General features: G+C 50.1%; 1 protein-coding gene across 1 annotated transcript; it reads right to left on the bottom strand.

The window, feature by feature from the left end:
* Positions 1-2,441: 2,441 nt before the first annotated feature.
* On the bottom strand, positions 2,442-14,137 carry LOC119976107 (endonuclease domain-containing 1 protein-like). Its single transcript, XM_038816280.1, has 2 exons — positions 13,663-14,137; positions 2,442-6,373 (listed from the first exon to the last, which is right to left on the bottom strand). The coding sequence occupies exons 1-2, from the start codon at positions 13,960-13,962 to the stop codon at positions 5,510-5,512; spliced, it is 1,164 nt and encodes a 387-aa protein (XP_038672208.1). The 5' UTR covers positions 13,963-14,137; the 3' UTR covers positions 2,442-5,509.
* Between the last annotated feature and the right edge of the window lie 6,050 nt (positions 14,138-20,187).

The following is a 20,187-nucleotide window of genomic DNA, read 5'->3' as shown; positions in this document are numbered from 1 at the left end:
TGGCTTGGGGGGGTGGGGGGTGGGGGTGGTGTTTGCGGGACCCTTGGATTTTATAAACAACGAAGAAAATTACAGCACAGGAACAGGCCCTTCGGCCCTCCCAGCCTGCGCCGATCCAGATCCTTTATCTAAATCTGTCGCCTATTTTCCAAGGTCTACTTCCCTCTGTTGCCGCCCGTTCATATGCCTGTCTAGATGCATCTTAAATGATGCTATCGTGCCCGCCTCTACCACCTCCGCTGGCAAAGCGTTCCAGGCACCCACCACCCGCTGTGTAAAAAACTTCCCACGCACATCTCCCTTAAACTTTCCCCCTCTCACCTTGAAATCATGACCCCTTGTAATTGACACCCCCACTCTTGGAAAAAGCTTGTTGCTATCCACCCTGTCCATATCTCTCATAATTTTGTAGACCTCAATCAGGTCCCCCCTCAACCTCCGTCTTTCCAATGAAAACAATCCTAATCTACTCAACCTTTCTTCATAGCTAGCACCCTCCATACCAGGCAACATCCTGGTGAACCTCCACTGCACCCTCTCTAAAGCATCCACATCCTTCTGGTAATGTGGCGACCAGAACTGCACGCAGTATTCCAAATGTGGCCGAACCAAAGTCCTATACAACTGTAGCACGACCTGCTGACTCTTGTACTCAATACCCTGTCCGATGAAGGCAAGCATGCTGTATGCCTTCTTGACCACTCTATCAACCTGTGTTGCCACCTTCAGGGTACAATGGACCTGAACTCCCAGATCTCTCTGGACATCAATTTTCCCCAGGACTCTTCCATTGACCATATTGTCTGCTCTTGAGTTAAATCTTCCAAAATGCATCACCTCGCATTTGCCTGGATTGAACTCCATCTGCCATTTCTCTGCCCAACTCTCCAATCTATCTATATTTTGCTTTATTGTGACAAGTAGGCTTCCATTAACACTGCAATGAAGTTACTGTGATAAGCCCCTAGTCGCCACATTCCGGCGCCTGTTTGGGTACACTGGGGGAGAATTCAGAATGTCCAATTCACTTTACAAGCACGTCTTTCGGGACTTGTGGGAGGAAATCAACACCGACACAGGGAGAATGTGCAGGCTCCGCACAGTGACCCAAGCCGGGAATCAAACCTGGACCCTGGCGCTGTGAAGCAACATTGCTAACCACTGTGCTACCGTGCCACCCCTTCAGTTGTATGCACTTGGCCACCACCTGGATCTGTTGGAGAGGTTGCAAATGGTCGGCACCTTTGCGGAGGCTTCTTCTCCAGTTTGGGCATCTCGAGCAAGACATTCCCACATGTCGGTGGTTGGCTTTTCTCAGAGAGGTTTCGAGGACGCCCTGAAACGTTTCCTGTGCCCTCTTGGTAAGCGCCTGCCATGACGGAGAGTATACAGTTAGTTTGGGGAACCCGAGTCTTGGGTCAGGCTTTCGGATGATGCGGCCCCCCCGATATGTGGCTTTACCAAGCTCCATCTGTGACGATGGCCTTAAAGCTCCCCAACATTACACATTGGCCCTTCTACATGCTCCTTTGTAAACTGCAATCCATTCCCTCTGGATAATGATCTGCACCATTGCCTGCCCGGTCCATTGTCATCTTCCTCCAATAACCCAGGATGAAAGGGATATCATATTTGAAGGACCGAATGGCCTACTCCTATTTTCTATGTTTCTGTAAGACATTACCTTGTTACTGATGGATTCACAATATACTTGCTGTTAGCTGCTTTGTTTTGGCACCTTGGGGGTGCAATTGGTGTTGGTGTGAAACAAGGTCATCGTGAGTCAGCAACGTGTTGTTGAAATCAATGGAGAAGCTGATGGAGTAAGTGTAAAACGGGCTGCTGCGTGTCACTGTGGCAAAGATCTGGAACCTTGCTGCCTCCTCCATAATATCTTTCCCTCCCCACGAATTAACCCATCAGATTAAGTGAATCATGTCACACCCCCACCCATATTATTTTCAAGTTTTAGTGACCTGACGGGAGGGGCAAATCGGTGGCAAATAAGAAGCAATGACAAATCCACATTAAACCTTAACAATGGCTCATTCAGTGTACCATGCTCAGTATTGGGCGCCACACTATAGCAAGGATATTGAGGCTTCATTGAGGTTGCAGTGGGTAAATCACTAGAATTCTGTCCAGAATGAGAAAGACTTTCGGGCTTTTTACATCAAAGCCACACATTTTCATGGACATAGCTAGAAGTGCAGCACGGTAGCACAAGAGGTTAGCACTGTGGCTTCACAGCGCCAGGGTCCCAGGTTCAATTCCCCGCTGGGTCACTGTCTGTGCGGAGTCTGCACGTTCTGTGTCTGCGTGGGTTTCTTCCGGGTGCTCCGGTTTCCTCCCACAGTCCAAAGACGTGCGGGTTAGGTGGATTGGCCATAATAAATTGCCCTTAGTTACCAAAAAGGTTAGGCGGGGTTATTGAGTTCCGGGGATAGGGTGGAAATGAGGGCTTAAGTGGGTCAGTGCAGACTAGATGGGCTGAATGGCCTCCTTCTGCACTGTATGTTCTATGTTCTAAGTGATTAAAATTGAAAAGAAGGTGACGGGTAGAAACAAACTGTTTCTGAGAATTGAGGAACTAGATCAAGGGGCCATTGATAAAAAATTGGATGCAAGAAATTTCATAGAAGTGACTGAGCCATGTGGCCCATTGTGTCTTACAAAGGGCAATCTGGTTCGTCCCAGTTCCTGGATCTTTCCCTGTTTCTCTGCAATTTTTCTTCCATTAATTATCCATCCAATTTTCTTTTGATGGTTAATATTTAATCTGTTCCCACCGCTCTATCAGGCAGCTCATTCCGAATCCTAACCACTCGCCGCCTAATGCTTTTTTCTGATGACACATAGAACATACAGTGCTATCCACTTGTGCTACCGTGCTGCCCTCTGACTGTTAGGTAAGTTGGACATTCTGAATTCTCTCTCGGTGTGCCCGAATAGGCACCGGAATGTGGCGACTCGGGTCTTTTCACAGTAACTTCATTGCAGTGTCAGTGCGAGCCTACTTGTGACAATAATGATTATTCTTATTCTTCTGTGTTCTTTTCCTTCGAGGCTCTTCAGCAAATGGAAACAGCTTCTCTTTTACCAACGCCCTGGTTTTGAACAGCTCTACCAAATCCCCTTTTGTCCCCAGCTCTGTGCAGAAGTAGGCAGCGATCAATAGGTTTCCAGATATTATACGTAAAATCCTGCTTCAAACACCATCAAGTAGGCGCCATAGTCTTGAGCATACTTAGATATTTACAGTAGTGGGTACAGGAATGGAGCTGACTCAGTCTTCACCTATCTCTGTCCATCTCTAGACTGACCCTTGCTCAGGGCCATGCGTCTTTGTACATTACTGTGTGCGTGGCGCTGTACTCAGTGCCACATTAACCCTGGATTTGCCAGACCCTTATACTGCACGGAAGATATCAAAGGATAGCTGGACAGGGTGGGAAAATGGCGGCGAGGTAGAGGGTCAGCCATGCTCTAGCTGAAGGGCAAAGCAGGCTCAAGGGGCCCAATGGCCGTGTCCTCCTATTTGCTATGTTCCAGGGTTTGAGAGACACACAAACAGGCCATTCAGCCCTATAGATCTATGCTGGTGTGTACGACCCACACGATTCCTCCGCCAGCCTTCTTCTTCTACCCCTATCCTCCTATCTCTTTGACACTACTTCTCCTTGAATGTAACTATTCTATTTACCCTCATCACTCCTTGGGATAGGGAATTCTAAGCTCTCACTATCCACTGGGTAAAGAACTTTCTCCTGAACTCCGTATTGGGTTCAATAGTTCCGATCTTGCCTGCTGGTAGAAATTCTTCTCCATGCCTACCCTGTCAAAGACTTAGGTCTCTATCAGCCATCCTTCGATCTTTTATATTGAAAAGAGTCCACCATGTTTCATTTTTCCTGATTATGTTTAAAGAATCTCCATCTTCTCCTTTGATACCAATAATTGTTTCTTATTCTTTCATGGGATGTGGGCCTCGCTGACTCGGGCAGGATTTGTTGCCCAACCCTAATTGCCCTGGAGAAGGTGGTGGTGAGCCGCCTCCTTGAATCGCTGCCAGGCCGTGTGGTGTAGGCACACCCACTGTGCTGGTAGGGAGGGAGCTCCAGGACTTTGACCCAGCGACAGTGGAGGAATGGAGATATATTTCCAAGTCAGGACGGTGAATGACTTGGAGGGGAACCTCGAGGTGGCGGTGTTCAAATCTATTAAAACATCAAAGATGCCAGCATCCCCTACGGCGATACTGGAGCAACGATAATTCCAATTCTCACCAGAGTTTACACCGATGGCTGTCAAAGCACTGAATATCTGGGAGATAGATTACAGTGAAATGATGCCAACCCTCATAAATATATCAGTCGACTGAGCACAGAACCTGGTGCAATTCCTGATGGAATTATCTATTTAAAGTGCGAACCAAATGCATTAAACAGAAATGGTTGTGGATAATCAGAGGTGAACATGTCTCCCGGTCAAACAAGATCCAAATGATCGCTGCGCAAGTGAGATACTGCCATATCTTCAAAAACACCAACACTGGCAGTCACTGAGTTCAAATACTGTCAGTTCCTCATCTATAGACACTCGCGGAGACAATATTTTCCGTAGGAATGTTTTCAGACCTAGCTGTTTGAATTGAGAGAGGGAGCCCTCTATAGACAGGTAAATCGTCAACATCAGAGGGCCAGTCTAACACTGAAGGGGCAGTTGGAGATCGCACAGCCAGATGTCAACAAATCCAAAACTCTGACCCACCCCCCCAACCCCACGCCCACCCAACTGTTGCTTCTCTGACTGCCCCAGGCTCCTGTACACCCACAGAAGGTAATCTTGGCAAATGGACCCTCTTGGATTTTGGAGAGTTTGATGGTCCAATATTCTGCGGCCTGGTTGGGAAGACCTGGGGGCTGGATTCTCCGCCGGCGGGATTCTCCGTTCTGTCGGCAGCCCGGGAGTTTCCCGACGGCGTGGGGCTGCCCCACAATGGGAAACCCCACTGACCGGCCGGTGAAACGGAGCATCCCGCCGGCAGGGTAAAATAGAAATGTGGCGGGGCGGAGAATCCAGCCCCCTGATTTCCTCCAAGGATCATTCTTTTGAGATATTAGGGAACAGAATCCCGTCAGTCAATGGACAACTGAGAATCCAATTACAAAGGGTTGCTGTGAAAAGGAATTCATGATGGTTTACACGGCTGGGAACACAAATCTTTCCGAATTGATGAGGAGGTTTTGGCAATTTGCCTCTTGACGCTGTTAAAAATTAAGAGTGGTCACATTGAGATTGCTGACTCTGTAATGATTTGTATTTTCTGAGAAATGTTGCAACGATGAGGTTCCTGGTAATTATTAGCAGCTCGCCCACGACAAGCCCTGGAGTTTACAGCAGCGTGACAAGGAGGAATACAGCACAGGAACAGGCCCTTCGGCCCTCCAAGGTTACCTTGGTGAGATAAGAGGGTGCTGGTACCTGACCTCAGCTAAGGGTCAGCAAGTTAACCAGCATGGTTGAGCAGGACGGCAAGCACATTTACAGCGAGAACTCCGATAACCGTGACGAAGCCCAGGAAAACCGGGCCGCTGACCCTGGCGACCTCTGTCAGGCTGCTTGACACCGCTTGCACCACGGCTTGACCAGGATCCAGGAGCTCGGAATAGACAAGCTGAAAGATTCCCACAGCTGCCTCATACCCGAGAGGCCGCAATGGAGAACTTGCCGTGTTCACTGGGTTGATTATCTTATTCTGAATCAGCCCTTCCACTTCTTTTAAGATTTGCATTTCATCGCTTTCGCTTGCCCCCCGACATTTATCGAACAACTTGGCCACTTTCAGTTTTCTCGCCAGCTGCCTCACGGACAGGTGCACGGTGGCCTTTTCAGGTTTCATCGCTTTCATAAATGCAAAGGAAAAGTCCCGATTGTACCTCAGTACATCCTGCCCCTCTGGTTTCATAATGCCATCCTGGCAGGGGTCGTTATTCTGGTCTCGTGGGAAGGTGCAGCACAGGGCTGTCCACACCAGCCCAGGCACCGAGACCCTATTATTTATTTTGGTTCCTGAGGGATTGGCAGCGCCTGTCACCAGATACATGGACCGGTCGGACTTGCGGCATATCCGTGCCAACTTCTGGACAATGGATTCTGCCTCCTGGTACCAATTAACGTTGGCCGCATGATCCTCGGGCACTGCGTTAGTGAGGGTACAGGTGGATGTGGCACTCTCCCACTCATTCAGTGCAAACGGGTAGAGGTGGCCCCTGTTGTAGCCCGAATCTTGGTAGTCCTTATCCACTGCCTGTCTCTCACTGACATACGTGCTTCTGCTTCCCATTGTAGTTGCGGCATTTTGATCATCGATCTGTAATCAACGCAGATAAAAAACAGTGTTAGAGAAATTAAAACATCACAATGCGAATCATTGTAATCTGATCTCCCAGTGACGGCCGAAATCAATGATCTCTCTGAGATTAGCCATGATCTCCTAGGATGGTGGGTCGTGCTGGAGGGGCCGAATTGACTATTCCTGAGCCTCCGTCCTTCTGTTCACAGGGGTGCAGCCTCAATGCACACATTGTCAGCACAACATTTTTGGAAAAATATACTTTACTCGTAAAATACCTGAAAGCAGGTTACAAAACATTTGAAAATGGCCGTCACAGGAAGTGCAAAAATACTCATGTTTTCTACGTAGGTCATGGCTCACTCTGAGGAGGAATGGAAATCGCTTATTGTCACGAGTAGGCTTCAATGAAGTTCCTGTGAAAAGGCCCTAGTCGCCACATTCTGGCGCCTGTTCGGGGAGGCTGGTACGGGAATTGAACCGTGCTGCTGGCCTGCCTTGGTCTGCTTTAAAAGCCAGCGATTTAGCCCAGTGTGCTAACCCAGCCCCTGCTTCAGTCTAATAAAAGGAACATTACAGACATTTGGAAATGGTGGGCAAGGAGGTACTGATTGTCCATCCTGAATTGCCTTGAAGTGATGACAATGTAGCTGCTTCCTGAACAATTACTCAGTAGCTGCTTCACAGAGGGTGCAGCATGGTCTGAGATTCACTGTGATGGCACATCATGTGAACATTAGTGAGGCCAATGTTTTTTTAAAATAAATTTAGAGTACCCAATTCATTTTTTCCAACTAAGGGACAATTTAGCATAGCCAATCCACCTACCCTGCAGACACGGGGAGAATGTGCAAACTCCACACGGACAGTGACCCAGAGCCGGGATCGAACCTGGGACCTCGACGCCGTGAGGTAGCAGGGCTAACCCACTGCGCCACCCTGCTGCACGGGAAACAGATGGTTTTTATGTTACAAGATATCAGCTCTGCTGATGTCAAACTCACTCTCGGGATGTGATTTTTCACACTTTGTCTCATTTGTTGGTAATGCAATCGGGAATTTAACTCACTCCCCGTTCATAATTTCTGCTCCGACTTCCCGCAGAATTACGCCCAATGTGGTATTTGCCTAGCACAGATCTACTGCAGGAATGCAAAACCCATCGAATAATCCTTTTGAGGCTGCCTCATTGGCTAAGGGCACACCGCGTGGTGCACAAAACCACTGCCAGATTTCACTTTTAGAATGTCACGTAACAGAGTATTTCTCAAACGCACAAGCTCTCCCACCTAGGACGACGGCAGTAGACGCAGGGGAAAACCACCACCTGGAGGTTCCCCTTTAAGCCACGCACCATCCTGGCTGGGAACGATTTTGCCGTTCCTTCGCTGTCGCTGTGTCAAAATCCTGGAAATCCCTCCCTAACAGCACGGTGAGTATACCTACACCACATGGACTGCAGCGGTTCAAGAACGCAGCTCACCACCACCTCAGGGATCGGCAATGAAGCCAGCAACACCCATGTCCCACAAGCGATTAAAGAAATGGGCACACCGTATGTTTAGTGTCTGTGCAAAGTGATCTCGGCGCCACTTGGAGATTCAAATCCAGACTGTGTGTCTCGGCCGACAGTGAAGTGAGTTCCCTGATGGACCCTCACACTACTCCAGTGACAGGCCACAAGCGCAACACGTCCCCACCCCACAACTACAACCTGCATTTATATAGCACCTTGTGAAGTCTGGGTGCTCACAGGAGAGTTAGCAAACAATAGTTGGACCACCAAGCCACAAGGTAAGCTATATGATCAAAAGCCTGACCCAAGGGTACTAAGAGTCATCTTAAAGGGAGAACCATAGAATCACAGAATTGTTACGGTGCAGAAGGAGGCCGTTTGGCCCATCGTATCTGCACCGGCTCGGCGAATGAGCATTGTGGTTGAGTGCCATTCCCCTGCCTTTTTCCCTAACCCCTGCACACTGTTTCTATTCAAGTAATCATCTAATGCCCTCCTTGAGTGCCTTGATTTAGCGGCAGCACGGTGGTGCAGTGGTTAGCACTGCTGCCTCACGCCACCGAGGACCCGGGTTCGATCCCGGCTCTGGGTCACTGTCTGTGTGGAGTTTGCACATTCTCCCCGTGTCTGCGTGGGTTTCACCCCAACGATGTGCAGGCTAGGTGGATCGGCCATGCTTAATTGGAAAAAAAAAATCGGACACACTAAATCTATTTTAAAATGGGGACAAAAATTGAACGCCTCAATTGAACCTGCCTCCACTACACTTTCAGTGCATCTCAGGAGAGAGTTGTAGAGGTTTAAGAGGTTTAGGGGAGGGGGCTTAGGTAGGTTGAAAAATGGGAGTTGAGGGTGTGTGCAGCTGATGGTGGGGCCCCCAATGGATGGGGGTGAAGAAAATGGGGAGTATATAACGGTGCATTGCAAACGTTACCTTGGATATAGAATCAGGATAACCTCCCTCACTCTGTAATTGAGAAGTGCCCCCAGGCAGGTACAGAACTCTGCAGTTCTGAGGAAGCAGCATATTGGATCGTTATCTCTATCACTCTGACTCCAGAGGCATAGACCAAGAATAGTTAAATTGGGGGAGAGCCCGATAGGGCAAGAACGGAGCTGAGTTAGGCTGGAGTAAAAGTTTGGTGGAGAAAACCGTAGCTGAACAGTGGGCTACCTTCAGGCACGGTCAAGGTGTAGTCCCTCAGAGGGCAAGGGTAGGGCAAACAAATTCACAGCTCCTGGGATGAGAAAGGAGATCGGAATTAAGATAGGAAAAATTGTGCTTATGACAGGTGTCTGGTAGAAAATAGGGTTGAGAGCCAAGAGGAATAGAGAAGGTTCAGGGGGAGGTACAAAGGTAAATTAGAGAAGCAAAGGGAGATTCCACAGGCATATCAATCGTGAAATGTGGAACCAAAAGGGGAACTTACACATGGAGCCATGTCTGATGTATAAAATGAATAATTTGCATCCGTCTTTACCAAGGAGATGGATGTTACCCAGGCCACGGGGAAGAGAAAACTCTGTCCTTAGAAGGGTTCAAAGTTGATCAGGAGGAAGTGAAATGAAAAAATGAAAATCGCTTATTGTCACAAGTAGGCTTCAAATGAAGTTACTGTGAAAAGCCCCTAGTCGCCACATTCCGGCGCCTGTTCGGGGAGGCTGGTACAGGAATTGAACCGTGCTGCTGGCCTGCTTTAAAAGCCAGCGATTTAGCCCTGTGTGCTAAACCAGCCCCTGCCTTGTGGTGAATAGACTATCGGTACTGCAAGTTGACAAGGCACCGGGACCAATGAGATGCATCCAAGGATGTTGGGGGAAGTGAGAGTGGAAATTCCAGGGGCGATGGCCATAATCTTCCGGTATTCTGAGACTCGGGATGTGCCAGAGGACTGGAGATTTGCAGGCACTCCACCCGTGTTCAAAAAGGTTGCAAGGATAAACCGAGCAATCACAAACCAGTCAGTTTAACTTCAATGGCGGAGAAGCTTTTAGACACAATTATTCGGGGTAGAATTAGTCGCCACATGGAAAACTGTGGGTTGATTAGGAAGAGCCAGGCTCCTCGGGGAGATTGGCACCTCCTCAGGTCACAAACTCAGCCTGGGGAAGAGCGAGATTTTCCTCGTAACCCCGAGAGGGAGGAGGGGAGCTGGAAGAGCTGAGGTTTAAAGTGACCCAAACCAAGTTCTGGTACTTGGGAATCTAAGTGGCCCACACCTGGAAGAGGCTTCACAAATTGAACCTCTCCAGCCTGATGGTGGAGGTGAATAGGGACCTTCAAAGATGGGACTTGCTCCCTCTTTCACTAGTGGGAAAGGTACAGACAATCAAAATGAACGTTCCTGCCCCCCCGTGTTTGCGTGGGTTGACCCCCACAACCCAAAGATGTGCAGGGTAGGTGGATTGAACACGCTAAATTTCTCCTTAATTGGAAAAAAATAATAATTGGATACTCTAAATTTATTTTTTAAAAATGAACGTTCCGCTTCGTATTCAGATCACTCCCGATCTTCACCCCCCAAATCCTTCAACACCAGGGTCAACAAGTTAATCATGGCTTTCATCTGCGGGGAGGGGGAGGAGGTACGTGGTAGACCTGGCACTACCAAATCTTCTGTTCTATCACTGGGTGGCCAACGCGGAGAGGGAACCGGAGGCAGACTGGGTCCGAATGGAGAAGGCCTCCTGCACGGGGGCCTCTCTCTGAACATTGGACACTACGCCACTCCCGGCTCTTCCACACATACACTCCAGGAGCCCAGTGGTAACAGACACCCGAAGGACGTGGAACCAGTTTAGGCGCCATTTCGAACAGGGAGAGATGTCCACGGGGGCCCCCCGTCTGCAATAAACACAAATTTGCATCGGCTGTGAGGCACACTCACAGTCAACGCCACCTCCTCCTGCGCTGGGCTAAGCCTGATGCAGCTTAAGGTGGTGCACAGAGCATACCTCACCAAGACATGTATGGGCGGGTCCTTCCCGGAGGTGGGACACAGGTGCAGAAGATGCTGGCGGTGGGTCCGGCCAACCACACCCACATGTTCTGGTCCTGCCCAAGACTCAGGGGAATTCTGGACGGCTTTCTCCGAATCTATGACCAAGGTGGTGGGTTCTTCGAGATGGAGCCACGCCCGTCTGTGGCGGTCTTTGGGAGTGTCATAGCATCCAGAGCTCTGGACAGGAAAACAGCCGGACTCCCTGGCCTTCGCATCACTGATCACCAGGCGGAGACTTCCGTTAGGGTGGAAGTCGGGAGCATCGCTTCGGGCCTCGGAATGGCTCTCATTTCCGGCTGAATTCCTGAGGCTGGAGAAAAATCCCAGGAACCCCAGCCACACCAGGACACAGGAGACGGGAAACAACCTGCATTGCCAAGCGGCAGGGCCCCCAGCGGAACCAGACAAACCGTTCTGAAAATCAAACATGATTCTGAAAATGTAAATATTGCCCAGAGTTAGAGCCCTAGTCACAGCTATGGTGACAAGGGAGGGCCTGAGACTGGTTGTTCAGACCTATGTACAGTTTTCTTTTTTGTGGCTGGTTGAAACTCCACGAGGGAAACCCAGGTCTTTTTCATTTATTTTTTTATTCTGTAACTGTTACTTGAAACACCAATAAAAATATTTTCAAAAAAACAGGAAGAGCCAGAATGGATTTCTGAAGGGAAAATCACGATGAACTGACTTGCTGGACTTTGTTGGGGAGGTGAAAGAAAGGACAATGAGGGTAATAATAATAATAATCTTTAGTGTCACAAGTAGGCTTACATTAACACGGCGATGAGAAAATCCCCTAGTCGCCACATTCCGGCGCCTGTTCGGGTACACTGAGGGAGAATTCAGAATGTCCAATTCACCTAACAAGCACATCTTTCGGGACTTGTGGGAGGGAACCGGAGCCCCCGGAGGAAACCCACGCAGACACGGGGAGAACGTGCAGATTCTGCACTGTTGTTGACGTGGTGTACATGGACTTTCAGAAGGCATTCGATAAGAGTGCCACACAACAGACCTGTGAGAAAAGTTATAGCTCATGGAATAAAACGGACCGGAGCAACGTGGCTATAAAATTGGTTGAATGATTGGAAACAGAGAGTAACGATCGATGGATATTTTTCAGTTTGGAGGGAGGTTTGTAGTGAAGTTCCCCAGGGACCCTGACTTTCCTGATATATGATCTTGGTACACAGGGGACAATTTCAAAGTTTGTGGATGATACAAAACTTGGAAGTATTGTAAAGGAGAGAGTGGACTTCAAAATGACAGAGACAAGTTGGTGAAGTGGGCAGATACATGGCAGATAGAGTTCAAGGAGGAGAAGTGTGAGGTGGTGCATTTTGGTAGGAAGAACATGGACAGACAATATAAAATAAGGGGTAAAATTCTTAAAGTGGGTACAGGATCCGAGGAACCTGGGTGTTTATGTGCCCAGATCATTGGAGGTGGCAGGACAGGTGGAGAGAGCAGTTAAGAAAGCAAATAGTATTCTGGGATTTATTAATAGGGGCGTAGAGTACAAGAGCCAGGAGGTTATGCCGAATTTATACAAGGCACTAGTTAGACCTCAGCTCGAGTATTACGGACAGTTCTGAGCACCACACGATGGGAAGGATGTGAACGCACTGGAGAGGTTCACAAGAACGGTTCCAGGGATGAGAAACTTCAATCATGAGGATAGATTGGAGAGGTTGGGACTGTTCTCCATGGAGACAAGAAGGCCGAGAGGAGATTTGAAAGAGATGTTCAAAATCAGGGCAGCACGGTGGCGCAGTGGGTTAGCACTGCTGCCTCACGACGCTGAGGTCCCAGGTTCGATCCCGACTCTGGGTCACTGTCCATGTGGAGTTTGCACATTCTCCCCGTGTCTGCGTGGGTTTAACCCCCACAACCCAAAGATGTGCAGGTTAGGTGGATTGGCCATTGCTAAATTGCCCCTTAATTGGAAAAAATGAATTGGGTACTCTAAATTAAAAAAAAAAGAGATGTTCAAAATCATGAGGGAGCTGGACAGAGTGGGCGAGAAACTGTTCCCACTCGGAAAAGGATCAAGAACGAGAGAGGGCACAGAGTTAAAATGATTTGTAAAAGAAGCAAACGTGATGTGAGAAAAAAAACTCTCTCACACACATCGGAGTGGTTGGGGTCTGGGATGCATGGCCTGGGGAGGCAGGTTCAATCGAGGGGCTCAAGAGGGCATTGGGAGCACGGTGGCACAGTGGGTTAGCCCTGTTGCCTCACGGCGCCGAGGTCCCAGGTTCAAATCCCGGCTCTGGATCACTGTCTGTGTGGAGTTTGCACATTCTCCCCGTGTCTGTGTGGGTTTCGCCCCCACAACCCAAAAATGTGCAGGGTAGGTAGATTGGCCATGCTAAATTGCCCCTTAACTGGAAAAAATGAATTGGGTACTCTAAATTTATATAATAAAACAAAGAGGGCATTGGGTGATTATGGGAGCAGAAACAGTGTTCAGTGTACAAGTCACAATGGCCTCCTGCACTGTAACCATTCTGTCAATTCTGTTATTAATAGAGCTTTAGCTCTGTGTTTATAAATACTCTGCAGCTAGCAAGTTGGAATAAGTCCCAGGAATGTAGAAGGTTGTTGATTCCTGCAGACCTGATCAGAGTCAGAAAATGTTAGTTCTTGTTTTGGGGGGGGGGGGGGGGGTGAAGGTACTTGAAACTTTTATATCCTAACGTGTCACCTTGTCGGATGGATGGACAGTAATGAGCTAGGACAGACTTGTGTGTGTGTGGTGGAGAGAGAGAGCACAAGGACTCATTTACCTGCGGCTCCTGGAACCAGGGACTGGGTCTGTAGCCATCGCTGCTGCCCAAGCTGCAGGGGTATCTGTAAGCCGAGTACACCGGGATCCTGTGGTCTGTCCTGTACAGGGTGGCATAGTGATAGTGGTTCTTGTACCTCTGGCAGATCTTGACCCGGCCTCTGTTGGGGAATCCCTGCGGGGGCACCATGTTCTGAAAGAACCAGTTGCAGGTTTGGAAATCCCGGACCACTTCCCCCGGCACCGTCCCGGGATGGAGGAGGGTCAGGAGCAGGAGCAGGAATGATCTCCCTCTGCCCATTGAGCCACAGGGTCCGCAGGCTGGTCTTGCCAATGCTCACTCCTTCTGTTCCGGTCCCAGCTACACAGCCGCCAGTCCCACTCCACTTCCCCTCAACTTCTTTTCGGAAGTTCCTGCCACTCCACAGATTGCTGACACTCCCATTCCCTAACCCTCAACAAAAAAACAAACCGCGTGATAGGGCTTCCTGCAGACCTAAGCCTCTCCCCCCCCCCCCCCCCCCCCATCATTTCAACCCACACTCACCAATAATCTCCAGATGGAATGCAGACAGGCACTGCTCCTCTCAAGGCTCAGTCCTGTAGGCTGCTGATATTGAGACAAGTTGCAACAGGCACCTGGAAACACTGGCGAACTATTACCAGCCTTCCCAAAGGTTCTTATGTCCATGGGCAAGGAAGTTGGTCCAACAGCGGGTGTGCTTGTCCAGGCCAGCATCGTGGCGCTAATCACTCAACACCGATTCCGCTGGGTGGCACGCATCATTTTAAAAATTTGTTCTTGGGATGTGGGCGTCGCTGGCTGTGCCCACATTTGTTGCCCGTCCCTAATTGCCCTTGAACGTGGCGGCTTTTTATGCCATTACTCAGTGCCGGGTAGTTAAGAGTCAACCTTATCACTGTGTGGGTCTGGAGTCACATGTAGGCCAGGCCGGGTAAGGACGGCAGATTTCCTTCCCTGAAGGACATTAGCGAACCAGATGGGTTTTTTCGACAATCGGCAATAGTTTCATGGTCATCATTAGGATTTTAATTCCAGATTTTTATTGAATTAAAATTTCACCATCTGCCATCATGGGATTCGAACATGGGGCTCCAGACCATTACCCTGGGTCTCTGGATTACTAGTCCAGTGACAATACCACTACGCCACTGCCTCCATCGTTTGTATGCCTGACATCACAATCCCGAGGCAACTGCTCTATCCGAAACGCGGCCACGCAAGAGACTCCCAGGAGGACATCGGACCTCAAAACATCCCTGAAGAGGTCAAATATATCTGCCGCCCCCTGGGGGACTCCGGCCCCTGGCCAAACAAAATGGAGGAAGTTCATTCGGGAAGGCCCCCGAACACGGTGACCCTTCAGAGGTGAAGGCGAGGCATCGGAGGGAGCTCACAAAACTCCAAACAAGCCTCCCTACCCAACCCTATACCTGCCCCGCACCAGGCAGAGTCTGCAGATCACAGGGTGGATTAGCGGCTATCGCAGAACCCATTGAGGCAGAGTGGGGGGTAAGACATCTTCATCCCCGAGGGCAACTGTTAGACTGTTGTTACAAACGCAGCTGTAAGAAAGGAGGGACAGAGACCTCACACCTTTCGCAATCTCAGAATGTCCGTTTTCATTTTGTAACTGCAGTTATTGTTGTGCAGGAAGTGCAGCAGCCAACTTGTGCGCAATATTATCTTTGAAATGGGGTGGGTTGAGGGGTAAACATTGGGCAGCACACGCGGAGTAACGCCCTTGCTCTTCTTCAGATAGCGCCAGGGGATGTTTGACAGCCGCCTGGCAGAGCTGAAGGAGCCTCGGTTTGTTGTATTATCAATTCTTTCACAGGGATGTGGGCGTAGGCCAGCGTTTTTAATACCCATTTCCAATTGCCCCTTGAGAAGGTGGTGATGAGCTGCCTGCTTAAACCGCTGCAGTCCATGTGGTGTAGTTACATCCACGGTGCTGATAGAAATGGGAACTCCGGGCAGCACAGTGGCGCAAGTGGTTAGCACGGTTGCCTCACAGCGCCGAGATCCCAGGTTCGATCCCGGCTCTAGGTCACTGTCCGTGTGGAGTTAGCACATTCTCCCCGTGTTTGCGTGGGTTTCGCCCCCACAAGATCCGCAGGGTAGGTGGATTGGCCATGCTAAATTTCCCCTTAATTGAAAAAAAAGGAATTGGATACTCTAAATTTATTTTTTAAAAAGGAATGGGAACTCCAGACCTTGAGCACCAGAATCTGAGCCGACAGTCCTGTACCATACTGACACCGTGCTGTGGTGTTGAAGGCCATAAATTTGGGTGAGGCCATAAATCAAAGTCCCAACTGCCCCCTCCTGGTGGACGTAAGAATTGCCATTTTAAAAAAAGGTCAGGGATTTCTCCCTGATCCCCTGGACAATATATTTTTTTTAAATAATTTTTATTAAAGTTTTCACAAAATATCAACAACAAAATATAAAAGGAACCCAATAGAATTGAATACAAAACAGAACCAAACAACTCAATGGCCCCCTCCCCCCCATACACAAATAATAAATTAATACCCGTCGAAACACATAGCAAACATAGCAAATATATACACCCCCTCAGATTCCCCCAATATAGAAAACTGACTCACAGCAGTTCAGGGTGCGGGTTTACGTTCCACCACTGGGGAGCGCTAAATGCCAAAGTAACACCAAAAGCTGCCTGCCCCAAACTGCAGATACTTAGAAACCAGTGAGTCACAAAACAGGTCAAAGTGTGAAAACTAAATGATTACCTAGAGAAACGTGCTGCGTAAAATGTGGTTTTTTAAAAAGTATTTTTATTCCAAATTTTCAACATTTTTACAATTTACATCACAACCCCCCCCCCCCAACACATTAAATCCCCACCCCCATACCTCCCTCTCCCTCCACCCCACTCTACCCCTCCCTCATCAGTCAACGGTAACCAAATCTCCTTAAAGCAAAATGAACAAAACCCCAACTATTGTAGAACCCACCATTCACCCAACTTAGAGCAAGTTTCACCTTTACCAGGGTCAGAAACTCGAGCAGGTCCCCCCGCCAGGCTGAGGCACAGGGTGGAGAAGCTGACCTCCACCCCAACAAGATCCACATGTCAGCTATCAGCGAGACGAAGGCTACACCGTCTGCCCCCCCCCCCCCCCCCCCCCGCACTCGCCTCCAGCTCCAGCCAATCCGACACCCCGAATATGGCTTCCAGGGGACCAGCTGCCACGTGTAGAACCCCCTAGATGGTACTGAACACTGTCCTCTAAAATCTTTTCAGCTTCAGGCAGGCTCAAAACATATCCACATGTTTCACAGGGCCCCTCCCACATCACTCACAGACATCCTCCACCCCCTCGAACAGCCGGCTCATCCTAGTCTTTGTGAGGTGTGCCCTGTACACCACCTTCAGCTGTATCAGCCCCCAGCCTCACACACTAAGCTGAGGCATTCACCCTCCGCAGCACCTCACACCACAATCCCTCCTCCAGTGCCGCCTCCAAATGTTCCTCTCACTTCGCCTTCACCCCCTCCATGGACAACCCCTCCTCCTACAAAATCCTTTTGTAAATCGGTGAGACGACCTCCTCTCCAAACCCCCCCCCCCCCCCCCCCCCGCTGACAGAACCGCCTCCAACAGCGAGAGGCAGTCACTATAGGGAAGGCCGGGAAGACTTCCTCACAAAGTTCCACACCTACACGTACCGAAAACCTGCCCCCCTGTGCCAAGCCAAACTTCTCACTCAGCTCCTCCAAGCTCATAACCGCCCTCCCAGAAATAGATCCTTCATTTCCCTAATCCCCTTCTCCTCCCATCCCCGGAAACCCGCACCCATCCTCCCTGGCTCAATCCCATGATTCCCCCTAATTGGCACCCCCCTGAAAAAACCTTGGGCAAAAAGACCAACAGGCACCGAAACAAATACAAGAATCGCAGCAAAATGTCCACCTTTACTGCCTGTACCCGGCCCACCAACGACAGAGGGAGATTGTCCCAACTCAGCAAGTCACCCCTCCCACCAAGTCAATGAAATTGAACTTCCGGAGACCTGCCCAGTCCCGGGTCACCTGCACCCCCAGATATCTAAAGTGAGACGCTGCCACACGGAATGGCAGCCCCCCCACCCTGGAGAGCAAACCACAAAGTATTCATTTTTCCCCAGATTCGACTTATGCCTTGAGAATGTCCCAATTCTCTGAAGCAAACCCATTATGTCTGTCACCGAGGAGCCCAGCTCCGAAATATATAACAGATCATCCGCGTACATGGACACCCTATGCTCCAGGCACCAGCCCCCTCCCTCCCCCCTCCACAATCCCGAGCTCCTCAGCACAATGGCCAAGGGCTGTATAGCCAATCCAAACAGATGGGGGGACATGGGCATCCTTGCTTCATTCCCTACTGCAACGTAAAATACTCTGAGTTTATATTATTTGTGCGCACCCTCGCCACCAGCTCCTTATACAATAGCTGCACCCACACCACAAGCTTAGGCCCAATCCCAAATTTCTCCAACACCACCATCAAATAACTCCACTAAGTCAAACGCCTTCTCCGCATCTAACGCCACCACCACCTCCATCGGCCGGAGACAGCACCACATTCAGCAGCCTCCTCACATTAGAGGACAACTGTCTGCACGTGACGAATCCCGTCGATCCTCCCAATCACCTTTGGAAGACACCAACCCCCAATTTTAACACCAGCTCCTTTGCCAACATCTTGCATTCAGCAGAGATATGGGCCTGTACGACCCACACTCCACCGGATCCTTGTCCTTCTTAACCAAGAACTAGATTGAGGCTTGCCCCATCGTTTGCCGCAAGACACCCCTATCCATCGCGTCTTCAAACATTACCACCAACAACGGCAGCAAGCCTATCCTTAAACCTCCTATAAAATCCGACCAGGAATCCATCGGGCCCCGCTGCATTTCCTGCCTGCATCCTCCTGATTGCCACCTTCATCTCCTCTAGTCCTATCGGCTCCTCCAGCCCTGCCCTCTCCACCTTACCCAATCTAACCCACACAAACACTCGCTGATCTCCCGCTCAACCTCTGGTGGCTCAGACTTATACAAATGCCTATAAAACTCCTCAAATAACTTTTTGATCTGTTCTGAAGCCACCTCTACCTCCCCCATCTTATGCCGCATCCGAACTCTCTCCCTCCCTGCGGCCTCCCTATGAAGCCGACCTGCCAACGTACTTCTCCCCGTACTCATGGGCAACCCCCTCACTGTTCTCAACTGATGTACCGCTTTACCCATTGGCAATAGGTCAAACCTCACCGTCAACTCCTGTCTCTTTGCCAGAAACCCCAGGTACCCAGTGTACCTCCCATCCAACCCCAAAATCACTCCTATCAACCATGGGCGCTCCTCTCTCTCCTCCCTATCCCTCTCTCCTCTCTGTCCACCTTGGCCTTTAACAAGATCACCTTCCCTCTCATCACTGCCTTCAGAGCCTCCCAAACCACCGACGGCAAGACCTCCCCTGTGCAATTGAACCCCATATACACCTCAATCACCTTCCCTATCTTGACACAGAAGCTCCAATCCACCAATAAGCCCACATCCACTCCCCCACCCCGGCTTCTGGGCTGCCCCTTCTCCAGGACCATGTCCATCCAATGTGGAGCGTAATCCGAGATCACAATTGCCGATTACTCTGTCTTCTTAATTCCAGCCAACAGCGCCTTTCCCACCACAGAAAAGTCAAATCTGGAGCACACCTTGTGCAGCGGGAATATTCCCGATCTGTCGGGTGTACAAATCTCCACAGGTCAAACCAACCCTCCCCCAACCCCCCACCTCCACCATGAGCCCGGCCAATGCCTCCACCCTCCACCCACTCCATCCCCCACGATGGGGTCAGCGAGCACGGCTGAACCCTGCCCATCCTTGGCTCCAATCTCCCCCCCCCCCCCCCCCCACCCACCCACCCAATATCAACTCATAGGTATCCAGATCCGGAATGGCAGTCAACATTCCCTTCAGGAACCCTGCATCATCCCAATTGGGGGCATGTACGTTTACCAACGCCACCAACCTCCTCTCCAGCACACCCGTTACAAACACGTACCTGCCCCCCCTGATCCACCGCCATCTTCTCCATCTTGACCCTCGCCCGCTTACCCACCAAAATCGCCGCGCCCAAGCCCTACTATGAAACCCCGAGTGAAACACTTGGCTCGCCCAACCCTTCCTCAGCTTCATCTGGTCCTTCACCCTCAGATGGCTCTCCTGCAGCATCACCACATCGGCTTTTAAACTCTTCAAATGTGTAAAAACTCTCGCTCTCGTCACCGTTCCCCTCACATTCCATGTCACCACTCTGACCAGGGGGGGGGTCTCTCACCATTCCACCCCCCCCCAGCCCATTCGATCCACCATTACCCCAGGCCCCGCCCATCCGGCCGGACCTGCCCTGTCCATCGAACCCCTCCCCCCCCCTCCCAGAATACCCCATCCACTTCCTCTGGCAAACACCTCACCCAGTATCAATCCCCGC

The sequence above is a fragment of the Scyliorhinus canicula genome, chromosome 1 (genome assembly GCF_902713615.1).
Source record: "Scyliorhinus canicula chromosome 1, sScyCan1.1, whole genome shotgun sequence".
Taxonomy (NCBI): Eukaryota; Metazoa; Chordata; class Chondrichthyes; order Carcharhiniformes; family Scyliorhinidae; genus Scyliorhinus; species Scyliorhinus canicula.
Note: the sequence above shows the minus strand (reverse complement) of the source record. Positions and strands in the feature narration are given on the sequence as shown.